Consider the following 16,005-nt stretch of genomic DNA (forward strand, 5'->3'; position numbering starts at 1 on the left):
GGCTGCCCGGGGGCACAGTGGGGGTCACATCCCCTCTGCTCCCATGGAAGGAGAGGCAATGGTGGGGCCGGGCTCTTCCCTGCCCTGTGGAACCCTGCTGTGCTGAGATGCACCTCCCGGAGAAGGATGGGGCTGAACCGGGTTTCAGGAGTGGTGGTGCTGCCCACGACAGAGTGCCCTCAGGAATCCTGGTGAGTTGGACGGTTTATTGCTAACTGTGGGCTGGCATCTCCTGTGGCACGATTAAACCAGCTTCAGACTGCCTGTATGTGTGGACAGGACTGGCAGGACTTTAATTAGGCACTCAACTGACTCCTTAAGCCTCAGTCAACAGCTTTACTTGGGAGCTAGGGGTGGGCTTGGTGCTCATTTCTGACCTGATGCTACAGATGGTCCTGTTTCATGTGGTCATTTTGCCCTCACCCCAGGATTTTCAGGGTCCCAAATGGAATCCTAGAATGGCTCAGGTTGGAAGGGACCTTAGAGATCATCTGCTCCAACCTCCTCCCATGGGAAAAGCCTTGCTGAGGATTGTCAAGTAAGACTTGCTGAGGGCTTTCTCTGGGCAGAGAATGCTCCTCATGATCACAGAAATGTGCAGGGTGGGAGAGGTTCAGAGGACCTGGGCTTGGCATGGCTTTGCTGTCCTACCCTTGCTCTGGAGGCATGCAGCTCCTTGCCTTCAGGACAGGAACACTAGACAGATGTTTGCTGAGCATGAGATATAGAGTGGCATGGAGGAAATGTTTTGTCTGGGTTGGTATTCCCTGTGGGGTCTGCAAGACAGAGCACAGCCACAGCTTAGACTGTTCCTCCCTCTGCTCAGTCCCTGCTGTTCACCATGAAAACAGAGCACAAACCCCCTCCCCATGGTGACACATCCCAGCTGGGGCTTTGGCCATGCCAGGCCCATGAGCCAGGTCCTGTTTCCCAGGTGGGCAGGGACACAGTTCCCTGGCTGCACTGGAGCCTTGCTAAGCCAGCTCTGGGAGCTGAGCACTGAGAGCAGAGCTCTGGGTCCCCTTTGCTCACAGTGTGCAGAGCAGTGCTGCTGCTGAGGCTGGGTTGGTACACAGCTGCTCTCCTCATAGAGGTTGTTTTGAATGCTGGGGAGGTTCAAAAGTTCATCACTTTCACACCTAGGAGCTGGTTTCTGTTCGTGGTGCTCATGAAAGTGGCTCTGCTGGCAGCCACAGAGGCTGGCTTGGGTGGGAAGGGACCTCAAAGATCACCCAGTTCCAACCCCCTGCCATGAGCAGGGACACCTCCCACTAGACCACCTTGCTCCTGGCCCCTGCCCCATCCAACCTGGCCCTGAACACTGCCAGGCTTGGAGCCTCCACAGCTTCTCTGGGCAAGCTGTTGAGATATCACTGAGGTGTGGAGAAGGGAACTTCTGTTGTAGGGCAGCAGGAACAGGTCTACAGGAGGTGACTGCTTGGGTCCTGGGGGGCTGGTGGCTTCCTGTGGTTAGATGACATGAGGTGAGGGCTGAGCTCTCAGCAGCTGCTGGGGGAGCCTGAGCTGTTTGAATGCCTGAGAATTCCCTGCTCATGGCCTCTGCTCCAGTCTGCTCCCTTTGGTGAAGCGTATGGGATGGAGACTGTTAGGGTCTTGTGTTCCAAGCAGCTCTTTTCACAGCTGCAGTCTCCCTGGTGACATGGAACCAGCTTGTCTTTGTAAGCCAACACCAGAAGCAGCCAAGGTGTAGCCATGAATTCTAAAGACTGTTAGAGAACTTCTGTTGATTGACTCCCTGGAGGGGAGCTCCTTCAGCAGCAGAGCAGAGGAGCTGCTGGGTCACAGAGCCGTGAGACACTGCAGCAGGCTGCCCAGGGAGGCTGTGGATGCCTCTCTCTGGAGGTGTTCAAGGCCAGGTTGGATGAGGCCTTGAGCAAGGTGGTCTAGTGGGAGGTATCGGTGCCCGTGGCAGGGGGTTGGAACTGGGTGATCTTGAAGGTCACTTCCAACCCAGCCCATTCCACAAATCTCTGGTCAAAGGGCAGGTGCTCAGTTCCCTGCCCCAGCATCTTGTGCCTATCTCCCTGGTGCTGCTGTGTGCCTCAGGACTCTGGCATCTTCTGCCTGAGCTGAGCCAACCACCATGCACTGGGTGAGGAGTCAGGGAGCTAAGGTCAGCTGATGGAGAGGGTCAGGGAGGGAGGGTTGAAGGGAGCAAAGTGAGCTGTAATCCACAGCAAGCAGCAGCCTCACAGCTGGACATGAACCTGAACTTTGGCAGTGGGGATGGCGAGTCCCTTCTCCTTACATTAGTCACTCAGGGACAATGTCTGCTTTCTCTTCAGCCACCACCCTCTACCCAGGCTACAGGAGAAGGTTCTGCACCAGCTTACCCAGCCCTGGTAATCCTGAGAATCATTTCATCCCAGTCTTCAGTCTGTCTTGGGAAGCCCCCAGCTTCCTTTTCCAGTCCCATGGAGAGAACTTCTCAGGCTGGTTCTCTAATGTAGGTTAGGTGTCAAGAAGCCTAAAACAGAGCAAACTAGAGCCATAGCTGCTCCATGGCTCTGGAAGTGGGCTTGGATCTCCTGCATGGTGGCAGTTAGGGTGAGATGCTACCAAAGCAGCTTCCTTTTGACTGCATGCAGCATGCCCTGTGATGCTGTGAGCATGACTCTCAGGGCCCAGAACAGGAATAATTAATCATGAATAAAGCAAGCTCAGGAGGAGCAACTCTTGGGCTGCATTCTGGGTTTGTTTGGAAGCACAAAGGAAAATCCTTCACTTTGTCCAGAGGCCAATAAACCTGGATTAGCAAACAAAGACACCCTCTGTGGGCTGCCTTTTGGGTGAATATGTTCTCCCAAAGCACCACTGGCACAGCTTCTGCCCTGCTCTGTGTTTGGCTGCCTGGCAGTGGCCTCCCAGACACCATCCTGACATTCGGAGTGCTGCAGCTATGAGGGAGAGGAGCTCTGGGATGGGAGCTGGGAAGGCAGAGCGAGGAAGGGTGGCACTTAGGTCTCCAATGGTGTTCCAAGGTGTTCTTCCCCTCCTCTTTCATGAATGGTTTGGGCTGGAAGGGACCTTGAAGCTCATCCAGTTCCAACCCCTGCCATGGGTAGGGGCACCTCCCACTAGCCCATGTTGCTCCAGGCCTCATCCAGCCTGGCCTTGAAAACATCCAGGGAAGGGGCAGCCGCAGCCTTCCTGGACAACCTGTTCCAGTATCTCCCTACCTTCATGGGAAAGAATTTCTTCCTCATGTCTCACCTCAATCCAGCCTCTTCCAGTTGGAAGCCAACCCTCATCCTTGTCAGCAGTCCCTCTCCAGCTCTCCTGGAGCCCCTTCAGATCCTGGCAGGCTGCTCTAAGGTCTCCCTGGAGCCTTCTCTTCTCCAGGCTGACCAAGTCCAATTCTGTCAGCCTGGCCTCACAGCAGAGGGCTTCAAGCCCTGCCAGCATTGCTGTGGCCTCCTCTGTCCCTGCTCCAAAAGGTCCCTGACTATGCTGTGCTGAGGCCTCCAGGGCTGCCCCAGCCCTGCAGGGGGTGCTCAGCAGAGTGCAGCAGAGGGGCAGAATCCCCTCCCTGCCCCTGCTGCCCACCCAATCCAGGACATGGTTGCCTCTGGGCTGGCAGGGCTCATGTCCAGCTTTGCAACCCCACCACTGCAAGCCCTTCTCCTCAGCCCCAGATTGCAGCTGCCAAGCTGTGAAGAGTGGGGTTTATCACTCTGGAGGCTGCTGGTGGTGGCAGGATTGACTCCCAAAGGTGGTGTGGGGTTGTGGTGGGTTGAAAATTCCCCTCAACATTAAATTGCCAGACCAGCTCAGTGGAAGCAAATGAAACTGTATTTACAAGCAAAACTACAATCTAGAATATGGAATGCAATAAATATGTACAAAATATACAATATTTACAGGTATTTACAATTGATAAGCAGCACACGAACCCCCATGGACAAAACCAGGGGGTTGCTAATGGCTTCCCCTTCCCTGCTCCCTTCCCTGCTCCCCTGTACACACAAGACAAGAGAATGAGCAGAGAGTTGTTTGCTAATACTCAGCCACAACAAAGCAATGCAGCCAAGGTCAGCAAAGCCAGCAGAAGCCAGAACTTAGTAGCTGCCAGAGTGAGGAAGTGAAAAGAGAGAAAATTAGTTTACAGATCTATGTTTTGTGGCAGATAGCTGCCCAATGGGATTATTTAGACTTTATCATTATTTTCCTTTTTAGACCCAATGGTGATTTATTTACATTCTACTATTTTCTGTTCAAGATCTGTGGAACACCTGTCAAGGTACAGCCTGAAACCACCACAGGGGTGAAGCTGGGCAGGCCCGTGGCGGGGGCTGGCAGGTGCCTGCCTGCCGCTGGGTCTCCAGTAGCAATCTCCAGGTCTCTTCAGTTGTGTGGTGGGTTGAAAATTCTATCCCCCCCACCTCCCCCCCCCTTAAATTGTCAGACCAGCCCAGTTGGAAGCAAAGGAAGCTGTATTTACAAGCAAAATACAATCTACAATGGAATGCAATGAATATGTACAAAATATACAATATTTAAACATGAGCCAGCAGTGTGCCCAGGTGGCCAGGAGAGCCAATGGCATCCTGGCCTGGATCAGGAACAGTGTAGCCAGCAGGACAAGGGAGGTTATTCTTGCCCTGTACTCAGCACTGGTCAGGCCACAACTTGAGTCCTGTGTCCAGTTCTGGGCTCCTCAGTTCAAGAGAGATGTTGAGGTACTGGAATGTGTCCAGAGAAGGGCAAGGAAGCTGGGGAGGGGTCTGGAGCACAGCCCTGTGAGGAGAGGCTGAGGGAGCTGGGGGTGTTTAGCCTGGAGAAGAGGAGGCTCAGGGCAGACCTCATTGCTGTCTACAACTACCTGAAGGGAGGTTGTAGCCAGGTGGGGTTTGGTCTCTTCTCCCAGGCAACCAGCAGCAGAACAAGAGGACACAGTCTCAAGCTGTGCCAGGGGAGGTATAGGCTGGATGTTAGGAGGAAGTTCTTCACAGCAAGAGTGATTGTCCATGGGAATGTGCTGCCCAGGGAGGTGGTGGAATCTCTGTCCCTGGAGATGTTCAAGAGAAGCCTGGATGAGGCACTTAGTGCCATGGTCTGGTTGATTGGCTAGGGCTGGGTGATAGGTTGGACTGGATGACCTTGGAGGTCTCTTCCAACCTGCTTGATTCTATGATTTACAATACAGGTGTTTACAATTGATAAACAGCACAGGAACGCCCCCTGGCCAAAAAAACAGGGGAGCTAATAGCTTCCCCTTCCCTGCTCCTCTCCTTACCTCCCTGGACACAAAGGGAGAAGAGAAAGAGCAGGGAATTGTTTGTTAGTACTTAGCCACAACAAAGAGCACAGCCCAGGTCAGCAAAGCCAGCCAGAAGCACCAGCCTGAGTGAGGAAGTGACAAGAGAGAGGGAGTTAGTTTACAGAACTAAGTTTTATGTCTGTTATCTGTCCCATGGATTGTTTAGAACTTATCATTCTTTTCCTTTTTACACCCAGTGGTGATTTCTTTACACTCTACCACTTTCTGTTTGAGATTTGTGGAAAGTTTTCTAGGCACAGCCTGAAAGTACCTCGGGGTGGGAGCTGACGGCCTCGCTTTTCTCTGTCCCTCAGTCCCAGACTATGAACTACGTGGGGCAGCTGGCAGGCCAGGTGCTGGTGACGGTGAAGGAGCTGTACAAGGGCATTAACCAGGCCACGCTGTCGGGATGCATCGACGTGGTGGTGGTGCGGCAGCAGGACGGCTCCTTCCAGTGCTCCCCGTTCCACGTGCGCTTCGGCAAGCTGGGCGTGCTGCGCTCCAGGGAGAAGGTGGTGAGTGGGGAAGGGGGCTCCTGCCCCTCTGCTCTGCCCTGCCCAGCACACAGCTGCGCTCCTGGGGCCAGAGCTGCACTCCCCAGTCCCTGAGAGACAGAGAACTGCTGGAGAGAGTCCAGGGCAGGCTGCAGAGCTGCACAGGGGCCTGGAGCAGCTGTGTGAGGAGCAAAGGCTGAGAGCCCTGGGGCTGTGCAGCCTGGAGAGGAGCAGCCTGAGGCGGGGGGGAATCTCATCAGTGCTGATCAATAGCTGAAGGGTGGAGGTCAGGAGGGTGGGACCAGTCTGTCTTCAGTGATGCCCAGTGACAGGACTAGGGGCAACTGGCACAAACTGGAACATCAGAAGTTCATAGACTCATGGAATGTGTTGGGCTGGAAGGGACCTTCAAGATTATCCAGTTCCACACCCCTGTCATGGGCAGGGACACCTCCCACCAGCCCAGGTTGCTCAAGGCTTCATCCAGCCTGGCCTTGAACACTATCCCAGGAGGGGGCAGCCACAACCTCCCTGCGCAGCCTGTGCCAGGGTCTCCCCACCCTCACAGTTAAGAATGTAGAAGTTCCATCTGAACATGAGGGGGAAGTTCATCAATTTAGTGGTCGTGGAGCCCTGGAGCCAGGCTGCCCAGAGAGGTGGTGGAGTCCCCATCTCTGGAGAGATTCCAAACCCACCTGGACATGTTCCTGTGTGACCTTCTCTAGGTGACCCTGCCTTGGCAGGGGATTGCATTCAAAGTTCTCCAGAGGTGCCTTCCAACCTTCACCATTCTGTAAACTTCCTCTGGGAGCTTCAGGACTCTGCAGATAAAGGCAGTGGGAGAGACAAGCCTTGAGAGCTGTGGAGCTGTGCAGGGGGAAGGCAGCCACATGGGCTTCAGTCCCCAAAGATTTACCTGCCTGTTTATTTGCTGCTTTAATGTGCTGGGGAAGAAAAGCTTCAGGCCACCTAATGATCCCTGGTGCTGCAGCAGCTATTCTGAGGATGTCTGGAGGACAATCTGAGCATGTCTTAAGGGTTGGTGACCTCTCAGAAATGTTTCTCCTTGTTAGCCCTCCTCGGGGCAGTAGAAAATGCAGCTGGTGATACTCACAAGCCAGTAAGAACTGGGGCTGGGGCTTCACGTGGAAGAGAAGCTGCTGCCATCCCCTGCCTGGCCAGGCTGAGGCTGGTGCAACTTGAGCAGGTTGTCCTGCTGGTCCCTTGCCCTCAGCGTTGGTGGCTGTGCCAAGGACAGGAGGTGAATTCGGTGTCAATTTAACTGAAGTTGGGAGTTTTTGTGTGGGGACTTGACACTGCTGCCAGCAGGGAGGGCTGGGGGTGCTGCCAAGGCAGGGGTGATTTAAATAGGCCAGAAAAGCTGCAGACTTCTCTGAGAGGTGGAAGGGTACTGCAAGGCAGCTCTCTCCATCCCTGTCTTGGTTGTGAAAGGAGAATGAAGTGCAGCTAAGAGAGCAGCTGCTAGTGTTACTGGCTCATACTGGGAGTGCCCTGCACTGAAGCTGTCAGGCTGGCAGCAGTTTGCATTGCATTGCTTTTGTTCTGATTTCCTGCTTCCTGCCCTTTTCTGCTGACAAAAAGCTGCTTTGCCTTCATGCTACAAGAGATGAGGTCAGAGCTTTCCAGCAGGGTGCCAGAGCTGGACCTCTGGTGATGTCCAAGTGAGTCACAAACACCCACCCCAGGAGTGAGCTGAAACCTGAGCTGGGTGGAAGTCTTAAATTGCAGGTTAGAGAAGCTGACCCACATTGGAGAGGATTTCAGCCTCTGGCTACCTCTGAAAAGCTCCTGAACAGCAAAAACACCTCCTCATGGGGCTGGGAGTGCAGCTGCCAGGTCCTGCTGCTGCCACAGGGCTTCACCCCAGCAGCCAGCTGCCCTCCGTGCATTTCCCTCTGCTGTGTGAGGAGGCCATCAGCAGTGTGCAGGGTCAGGGGGTGTGGGGACACAAAACAAGCTTCTAGAGCTGTGCCTCAAGTCCCCAGAAGCCAGCCTGAGGTCTGGGTGCTAAAAATAGGGATGTCTGTCTGTCCACATCAGCACGGAGAAAAGACTGAGCAGAAAACCACTAAGGCAGTGGGAACCCCTGCACAGGAGCTGAGCAAGATGCAGTCTGCCCATGGCTGGATTGCTTTCAGCTCTGTCTGGCAGCTGTAGGGCTCCTTGAAGCTTAACAACATCAATCCCATGATTATCCCAGAGTCCCAGGGGAGGAGGAAGAGCCTCTAGTCACCCAGGGGGACAAAGCTCACTCTGAGGGGAGCTTGCTTTCCCCTGCAAGGAATTAAAACAGGGTGGTGAGGCACCCAGGGAAGCTGCCCCATCCCTGGAGGTGTTCAAGGCCAGATTGGATGAGGCCTTGAGCAAGCTGGGGCTGGTGGAAGTTGATGATCTTGAAGGTCCCTTCCAAGTGAACCCCATCCATGATTTCTCTGCACCTCAGCCCTAATCTCTTTCCACAGATCGACATCGAAATCAATGGGGATGCTGTTGACCTCCACATGAAGCTGGGGGACAATGGAGAAGCTTTCTTTGTGCAAGAGACTGAGGAGGAAAATGTAAGTTGCTGCTTGGTGGCCTCTGTAGCAATGAGCTGGAGGGAGATCAAAGATCGTTTTGGTGGCCTTCCACTGGGCTCCCTCCAGAGAATTTGCTGTGCTGAAGGCCAGGCTTGGATGGGACAAAACACAAACCAAGGTGGAAATGTTGTGTCTTTCTCTTGCCTAGGAGAAAGTTCCTGCTTATTTAGCAACCTCTCCAATCCCCACTGAGGACCAGTTCTTCAAGGACACTGCCAGTCACCTGAAAGCAGGGGACAATGAGAGGCCCTGTGCAAACTCAGAGCTGTCACACCCTGTGGAGACAGAGGCTGCCTTCACCCCAGGCTCTGTCAAAAAGAAAAAGAGGAGGAGGAAGAAATACAAAGCAGACAGCAGGAAGGAAGATCAGATCTCTTCTCCTGGCACAGAAGAGATCTTTGAGATGGAGATCAGCTCAGATGATGAGAAAAGTGTCCAGCCCCTAAGGTAAATTGGCAGCTGCTTCCACTCCTGCCTCTGACCCTTCCAAGGGTGCCTTGTGTAGGCTCTGGGCAGGCTTTTCCTCCAACACACTTTGCTGGACTCCAGGGGGACCTTAGAGCTGCCTGCCAGGACCTGGAGGGATCCTGCAGGAAGGCTGCAGAGAGACTTTTGCTGAGGGTGTCTGGAAACAGGCCAAGGGGAATGGTTTGGAGCTGAGGCAGAGCAGGGTCAGACTGGAGCTGAGGAAGAAGTTCTTCAGTACCAGGGTGGTGAGAGTCTGGCACAGGCTGCCCAGGGCTGTAGTTGAGGCCCCATCCCTGGAGATACTCAGGGTGAGGCTGGACAGAGCTCTGAGCAACCTGATCTAGTGGAGATTGTCCCTGCTTACTGCAGAGCTTTGGACTGGATGAGCTTTGGAAGTCCCTTCCAACCCGAACCATTCTGTGACTCTTTGATCATGTAGTCCAGCTGGATGAGTCATGCAGACTGCTGACTTTGTCTCTCTCCTGTGTCTCCACAGAGGCTCCTCAAATTCATCTCCAAAGGCTGAAGAGCAGAAGGAGTCGTTGGTTTATCACTCAAAGGATCATTACCCCCTATCTGATGGAGACTGGTCCCCTCTGGAGAAGTAAGGCTCTGTGCTGTCACCATATGGATAGTGGTGAAGAATTACTCACAAATTACTGCACTTTTGCTTGTTTCCCCCCACTCTGTACAGCTATCGACCATGCCTGCCTGCTGTGATAGCAGCTGCAGCATCTGATACCAAGGTGGAACTTCAGGACCTTTCTTCTCATGTCTTCTTGGGGTTTTCCCCCCCTCACAGAAAAAAAACCCAACCCCTTTCTTACTGAAGTTCAGCCTTAAAGAGCCCCTCCAAGGACCAAACCCCATCTGTGTCATTCCATTCCCAGAGATGCCACAATCAGCTGCCTCTGGGTTCCGAGTGGCAGGGAGCACCTCACCAGACAGATGTCAGTCACAGGGAGTGTCCTTCAGGGAATACCTTCAAGCTCTTCAAGGTGACAGTGGATACCTCCTCAGTCCTTGCTGCCCATGGAACTGTGTTCCTCTTGCAGTCTGCTTCTGCACTGCCCAGGGCTCCCCTTGGGATCCCACCAGTCTGTGGTGACATAAGAAAAGGTCCTGTCCATGTGCAGTAGTACCTGAGGGGAATTTCCTGCTTCTCCTCAACACTGGATATGAGGAAGGGCATCTCCATAGCCCAGAGAATGCTGAGGAGCAGCTTGAGCCACCTCAGCTCTGGTGTCTACCTTTGCTGCTTGCCATTTGACTGAGGACTCTGCCTCACTCCACTCACTCACTACTTCAGGTTGGCTGTGAGGAACAATTCCTGCCCCCAAAGGGTTGTCCAGGCCTGGCCCAGGCTGCCCAGGGCAGTGATGGAGTCCCCATGCCCAGAGGGGTTTCAAAGCCCTGGAGATGTGTTGAGGGCCGTGTGTTGGCGGTGCCCTGGCAGGGCTGGGTTCATGGCTGGAGGGGATGGCCCAAAGGTCTCTTGCAGCCTAACCAGTGGTGTGGTTCAGAGCAACCCAGTGCCAGTGTCTCTGCTGTTGCTGGTCAGCGACAGCCATGTGGCCTGGCAGCTGCTCAGGGCCCAGATGCCTGCTGTGCAGTGGAGGCAGCACAGAGGTGGCTCAACTCCAGCAGCACTTGGTGAAGCAGGTCCCCACTGCTTGGGGTGTTTCCAGGGCTATGGCAGAGCCTGGGGGCACCACCCTGTGCTTGGTGCCTGCTGATCGCTCAGGGGAGCAGTGGCACAGGAAATGCCATGGTTATTGCTCCTCAGCTTTGGGGCTGGAACCACATCCTCAGGTGGACTTCAGGAGCTGGAGGCCTCAGCTGCTCCCCAGAGGTTTGTGGTTTGTGGCTGATGAGCAGTCACAGCGTTTGACCCTAAGGACACTGAGGTGGTGGTGGTGGTGTCACCTGGCTACTGGTTGTGCCACAGGCTGCTGGCTCTTCTCAGGGTGCAGGAGCAGAGCTAGCAGGGAGTGGCAGGCTGGCTGTGGAGATGGGCTCCATCCCCCTCCTGGTCTGCGGCCTGAGGGCATGGTGCTCTAACAGCCTGCTGCATCACCAGGCTCCTTGGAGCTGCTTCTCACAGAGAAAGTGGCAACTGCAGCTCTGCTGGGGCAGCTGCAGGCTGTTTCCTCTTGTCCTGTCACTTTGGAGAGGAAACCAACCCCCACCTGGCTCCAGCCTCCTCTCAGGGAGCTGTAGAGAGCAAGGAGGCCTCCCTCAGCCACCTCCTCCTCTCCATGCTGCACACCCCCAGCTCCCTCAGCCTGGCCTCACAGCAGAGCTGCTGCAGCCGTTGGATCATTTCTGTGGCCCCTCTGGACTCACTCCAGCAGCTCTGTGTCCTTCTGCTGGTGACACCAGTTCCTCTGCTCATGCCTTCTCTGCCCCAGGAGCTGGTGGTGCTTTGTGCAGCTCTGAGTTGAGGTTTGCAGGACTTCATTGGCCAGAGCTTGAAAACTCTGCTGTGACCAAAGAACATCCCCTGGAGGTTGATGTCTGCCTCCTTTGAGCTGACCTTCAGCTGGTTTGTTGTGTTTGCTGAGCAGGAGGGGGCTTGGGGGGCTGCAGGGCAGAGGAATCTCTTTAGGGGGATCACTGGGTAAGTCCTTTAATGTGATTTGGGGTTTAACCTAATTTCTGCCTGTCTGCAAGCCCTGCTGGGCTCTTTGCCACCTCGCTGAAGAATCGAGGCTCTGTTAAGCTGGAGGAAACTCTCCCACCAGTGGCTGCACAACAAATGCATTTTAAACACTGCAGCCTTGCTTTTCCCTTTCTTCTCTTGTCCCCCTGCCTTGGCTCAGCCCTTTCTCGGAGACTGCCTGCCCCAAAAGTGACTCGGAGCTGGAGGTGAAGCCTGCTGAGAGCCTGCTCCGCTCGGAATCCCACATGGAATGGACCTGGGGAGGCTTCCCAGAGTCAACCAAGGTAAATCTGTTTGTTGTCCCTGACTGTGAGCCCAGCTCAGGCACATCTCAGAGAGCAGTGGGAAGCTGCTGCAGGTCAGTGCAGCAGGAGGGCAGCACCTCCTGGTGGCTTCGGGGAAGGGCAGGCTGCTGGCTTCAGACAGGCACTGCAGGCAGGAGGCAGCTGGAGCTGTGGCTTTGCCAGGCAGGAGCTGAAGAAGGCAGTTTTAGAGGACTTACCTTGGGCTGTTCTGGTTCATTTAGAAAGAAATTCTTGGCAGTGAGGGTGGTGAGACTCTGGAACAGGCTGCCCAGGGAGGCTGTGGATGCCCCCTCCTTGGAGATGTTCAAGGCCAGTCTGGATGAAGCCTTGAGCAGCCTGGGCTGGTGGGAGGTTGAAGATAATCTAGTTCCAAACACCCCTGCCAGTGCACTTGGGGCCAAGACTTGTACCATCAGAACAAGCTGGATGCTGAGACCAGTACAAGCTGGAGCCCAGGAGGTTCCACCTCAACAGGAGGAGAAAGTTGTTTGGTGTGAGAGTGCTGGAGGCCTGGAGCAGGCTACCCAGAGAGGTTGTGGAGTCTCCTTCTCTGCAGAACTTCCAGTCCCACCTGGAAGTGCTCCTGTGTGACCTGCCCTAGGTGCCCCTGCTTGAGCCAGGGGGTTGCACTGGATGATCTCCAGAGGTCCCTTCTCACCCCACCATGCTGTGACTCTCTGGAGGCTTGACCAGAGTTTTGTGTTTCAGATAAGCAAGAAAGAGAAACTGGAACTTCCCCGAACAGCCACCATCACTCCATCAGAGAAGACTCACTTCAGGGTGATCCTCAGCTCTGATGAGGTGGAAGATGATGATGATGTGAAGGAATCTGTCTGCACAGTGCTGAAACCTGAGCCAAGATCCCATCCTCTGCTCCAGCAGCTGGAGGTGAAGGACCCTCTTGCTTCTGCCATCACAGAGTCCCAGGTTCCGTTGCCCCTGGATACGGAGCAGCATTCCAGACTCCTGGAGGAGCCTTTGCCAGAGGCCAAGCCAACAGCAAAGACTGACTCTCCTTCCAAAAAGAAAGGTAAGTCCTGCAGCTCCTGAGCCTTTCATCCAATGGCATCTGCCAGCTCTGAGGCCACAGGGCAGACCTGTGAGTGGACCTCTGCAGCTTGCAGTGTTTAAAGTCCGCTCTGGCTAAAGCTGCAACCAAACCTGAGTGCTGCAGGCCAGCTTGGGCCCTCCCCAGCTGGGTGTGCAGCTTCAGCTTGCTGCTCTTGTTAAAATCCACAGGGATGCACAAGCGAAGCCACCACCAAGGACCTGATGGTATCTACCTGGAAGACCTGAAGGCCCTGGAGCCTGAGGTTGCAGCCCTCTACTTTCCCAAAAGGTAATTCTGGGTTCAGGCTCTGGAGCAGTCACACTCTGGGGGCTGCTGCAGGGTTCATGAGGGGGCTGTGTGCCAGTTGTGATGAAAAGAGTTGGCCTGCAGCCTCCCAGGCTTTGGTGGAGTGACCATCCTGATATCCCTGTGGAAGCCTGGTGCTGATCAGACAAGAACCACCTTGGGTGGGAGGTCATGACTTGGTGGAGCCTCTGTCTTCTGCAGAGGAGAGCAGGTTTAAACTGCACCCTCCTTGGGCACCAGTACTCTGCTGTGGAGTCAGAGTGGGTTGGGTAGGAAGGGACCTTCCAAGGTCATCTGCAGGGCCATGTGCAGCTGGAGCAGGTTGCTCAGAGCCCCAGCCAGCCTGCTTGAAATCCACCTTGGTTGCAGGCAGCAGAAATGTAATTCTTTCCCAGCACAGCTGAGTGTGGGGAGAGCTGGAGGGTGCTGGGAGGGTTGTTTGTGGCTGTTTTTTATTTGGCGGGGTTTGAACTGCTCTGTTGAGAAAAAAAAGCAGTGGTGACCTGATGGGCTTCAGGGCAGGGCTACAGCAGGGACTGTGGAGGAGTGACAACAGCAAGCTCTCTAAGCCCTCATGGGCAATGTGCCCTCCCCTCTCTTTGCTCCTTCCCCTCCCCTCTCTTTGCTCCTTCCCCTCCCCTCTCTTTGCTCCTTCCCCTCCCCCCTCTTTGCTCCTTCCCCTCCCCTCTCTTTGCTCCTTCCCCTCCCCTCTCTTTGCTCCTTCCCCTCCCCTCTCTTTGCTCCTTCCCCTCCCCTCTCTTTGCTCCTTCCCCTCCCCTCTCTTTGCTCCTTCCCCTCCCCTCTCTTTGCTCCTTCCCCTCCCCTCTCTTTGCTCCTTCCCCTCCCCTCTCTTTGCTCCTTCCCCTCCCCTCTCTTTGCTCCTTCCCCTCCCCTCTCTTTGCTCCTTCCCCTCCCCTCTCTTTGCTCCTTCCCCTCCCCTCTCTTTGCTCCTTCCCCTCCCCTCTCTTTGCTCCTTCCCCTCCCCTCTCTTTGCTCCTTCCCTCCCTCTCTTGCCCTTCCCTCCCTTTTTGCCCCTTTCCGCTTCCCTCCTTTTTTTCCCCTTTCCGCTTCATTTTTTTCCCCTTTCCCCTTCCCTCCTTTTTTTGCCCCTATTCCCTTCCCTCCTTTTTTGCCCCTTTCCCCTTCCCTCCTTTTTTGCCCCCTTCCCTCTCCCCCACACTCCCTTCCTTTTCCCTTATATTTGCCTCTCCTCCATGCCCCCTTCCCTTTCCCTCTTATTCTTGTTCCCTGCCTTGCTCTCCCCTTTCCCTCCTTTTTCCCCCTTCCCTTTCCCCTCTGCTCCCCCCCACATCCTTCCCGTGCCCCTCTGTTCATTTCCGGTGCCCCTCTGTGTATTTCCCCTTCCCCTCTGTTCATTTCCCCTTCCCCTCTGTTCATTTCCCCTTCCCCTCTGTTCATTTCCCCTTCCCCTCTGCTCATTTCCCGTTCCGCTCTGCTCATTTCCCGTGCCCCTCTGCTCATTTCCCGTGCCCATCTGCTCATTTCCCGTGCCCCTCTGCTCATTTCCCGTGCCCCTCTGTGTATTTCCGGTGCCCCTCTGCTCATTTCCCGTGCCCCTCTGCTCATTTCCCCTTCCCCTCTGTTCATTTCCCCTTCCCCTCTGTTCATTTCCCGTTCCGCTCTGCTCATTTCCCGTGCCCCTCTGCTCATTTCCCGTGCCCCTCTGCTCATTTCCCGTGCCCCTCTGCGTATTTCCCGTGCCCCTCTGCTATTTCCCGTGCCCCTCTGTTCATTTCCCGTGCCCCTCTGCTCATTTCCCGTGCCCCTCTGTTCATTTCCCGTGCCCCTCTGTTCATTTCCCGTGCCCCTCTGTTCATTTCCCGTGCCCCTCTGTTCATTTCCCCTTCCCCTCTGTGTATTTCCCGTGCCCCTCTGTGTATTTCCCGTGCCCCTCTGTGTATTTCCCGTGCCCCTCTGTTCATTTCCCCTTCCCCTCTGTTCATTTCCCCTTCCCCTCTGTTCATTTCCGGTGCCCCACTGTTCATTTCCCGTGCCCCTCTGTTCATTTCCCGTGCCCCCCTGTGTATTTCCCGTGCCCCCCTGTGTATTTCCCGTGCCCCCCTGTGTATTTCCGGTGCCCCCCTGTGTATTTCCGGTGCCCCTCTGTGTATTTCCGGTGCCCCTCTGTGTATTTCCGGTGCCCCTCTGTTTATTTTCCGTTCCGCTCTGTGTATTTCCCGTTCCGCTCTGTGTATTTCCCGTTCCGCTCTGTTCATTTCCCGTTCCGCTCTGTTCATTTCCCGTTCCGCTCTGTTCATTTCCGGTGCCCCTCTGTGTATTTCCCGTGCCCCTCTGTGTATTTCCCGTGCCCCTCTGTTTATTTCCGGTGCCCCTCTGTTTATTTCCGGTGCCCCTCTGTTTATTTCCCGTGCCCCTCTGTTCATTTCCCGTGCCCCTCTGTTCATTTCCCCTTCCCCTCTGGTCATTTCCCCTTCCCCTCTGGTCATTTCCCCTTCCCCTCTGGTCATTTCCCCTGCCCCTCTGTTCATTTCCCGTGCCCCTCTGTTCATTTCCCCTTCCCCTCTGGTCATTTCCCCTTCCCCTCTGTTCATTTCCGGTGCCCCTCTGTTCATTTCCGGTGCCCCTCTGTGTATTTCCCGTGCCCCTCTGTTCATTTCCCGTTCCGCTCTGTTCATATCCGGTGCCCCTCTGGTCATTTCCCGTGCCCCTCTGTTCATTTCCCGTGCCCCTCTGTTCATTTCCCCTTCCCCTCTGGTCATTTCCCGTGCCCCTCTGGTCATTTCCCGTGCCCCTCTGTGTATTTCCCGTGCCCCTCTGTGTATTTCCGGTGCCCCTCTGTGTATTTCCCGTGCCCCT

At 55.0% G+C, this 16,005-nt stretch overlaps 1 protein-coding gene across 4 annotated transcripts in view; it reads left to right on the forward strand.

The window, feature by feature from the left end:
• The window catches only part of LPIN2 (lipin 2), a 28,455-nt gene continuing 12,450 nt past the window's right edge, over window positions 1–16,005 (forward strand). The window contains exons 1-8 of one of the 4 annotated variants that reach the window (XM_054381903.1): window positions 1–191; window positions 5,596–5,796; window positions 8,259–8,354; window positions 8,524–8,822; window positions 9,340–9,447; window positions 11,666–11,789; window positions 12,519–12,840; window positions 13,050–13,149. In XM_054381903.1, coding sequence (XP_054237878.1) covers window positions 108–191; window positions 5,596–5,796; window positions 8,259–8,354; window positions 8,524–8,822; window positions 9,340–9,447; window positions 11,666–11,789; window positions 12,519–12,840; window positions 13,050–13,149 — 1,334 coding nt within the window. In that variant the 5' untranslated portion in view covers window positions 1–107. Of the gene's footprint in view, window positions 192–485; window positions 539–5,595; window positions 5,797–6,702; window positions 6,814–8,258; window positions 8,355–8,523; window positions 8,823–9,339; window positions 9,448–11,665; window positions 11,790–12,518; window positions 12,841–13,049; window positions 13,150–16,005 lie in introns of those variants that run through there. The other 3 variants (XM_054381904.1, XM_054381906.1, XM_054381905.1) reach the window with 3 other exon arrangements.

Source organism: Indicator indicator, chromosome 6 (genome assembly GCF_027791375.1).
Source record: "Indicator indicator isolate 239-I01 chromosome 6, UM_Iind_1.1, whole genome shotgun sequence".
In the NCBI taxonomy this organism is placed as follows: Eukaryota; Metazoa; Chordata; class Aves; order Piciformes; family Indicatoridae; genus Indicator; species Indicator indicator.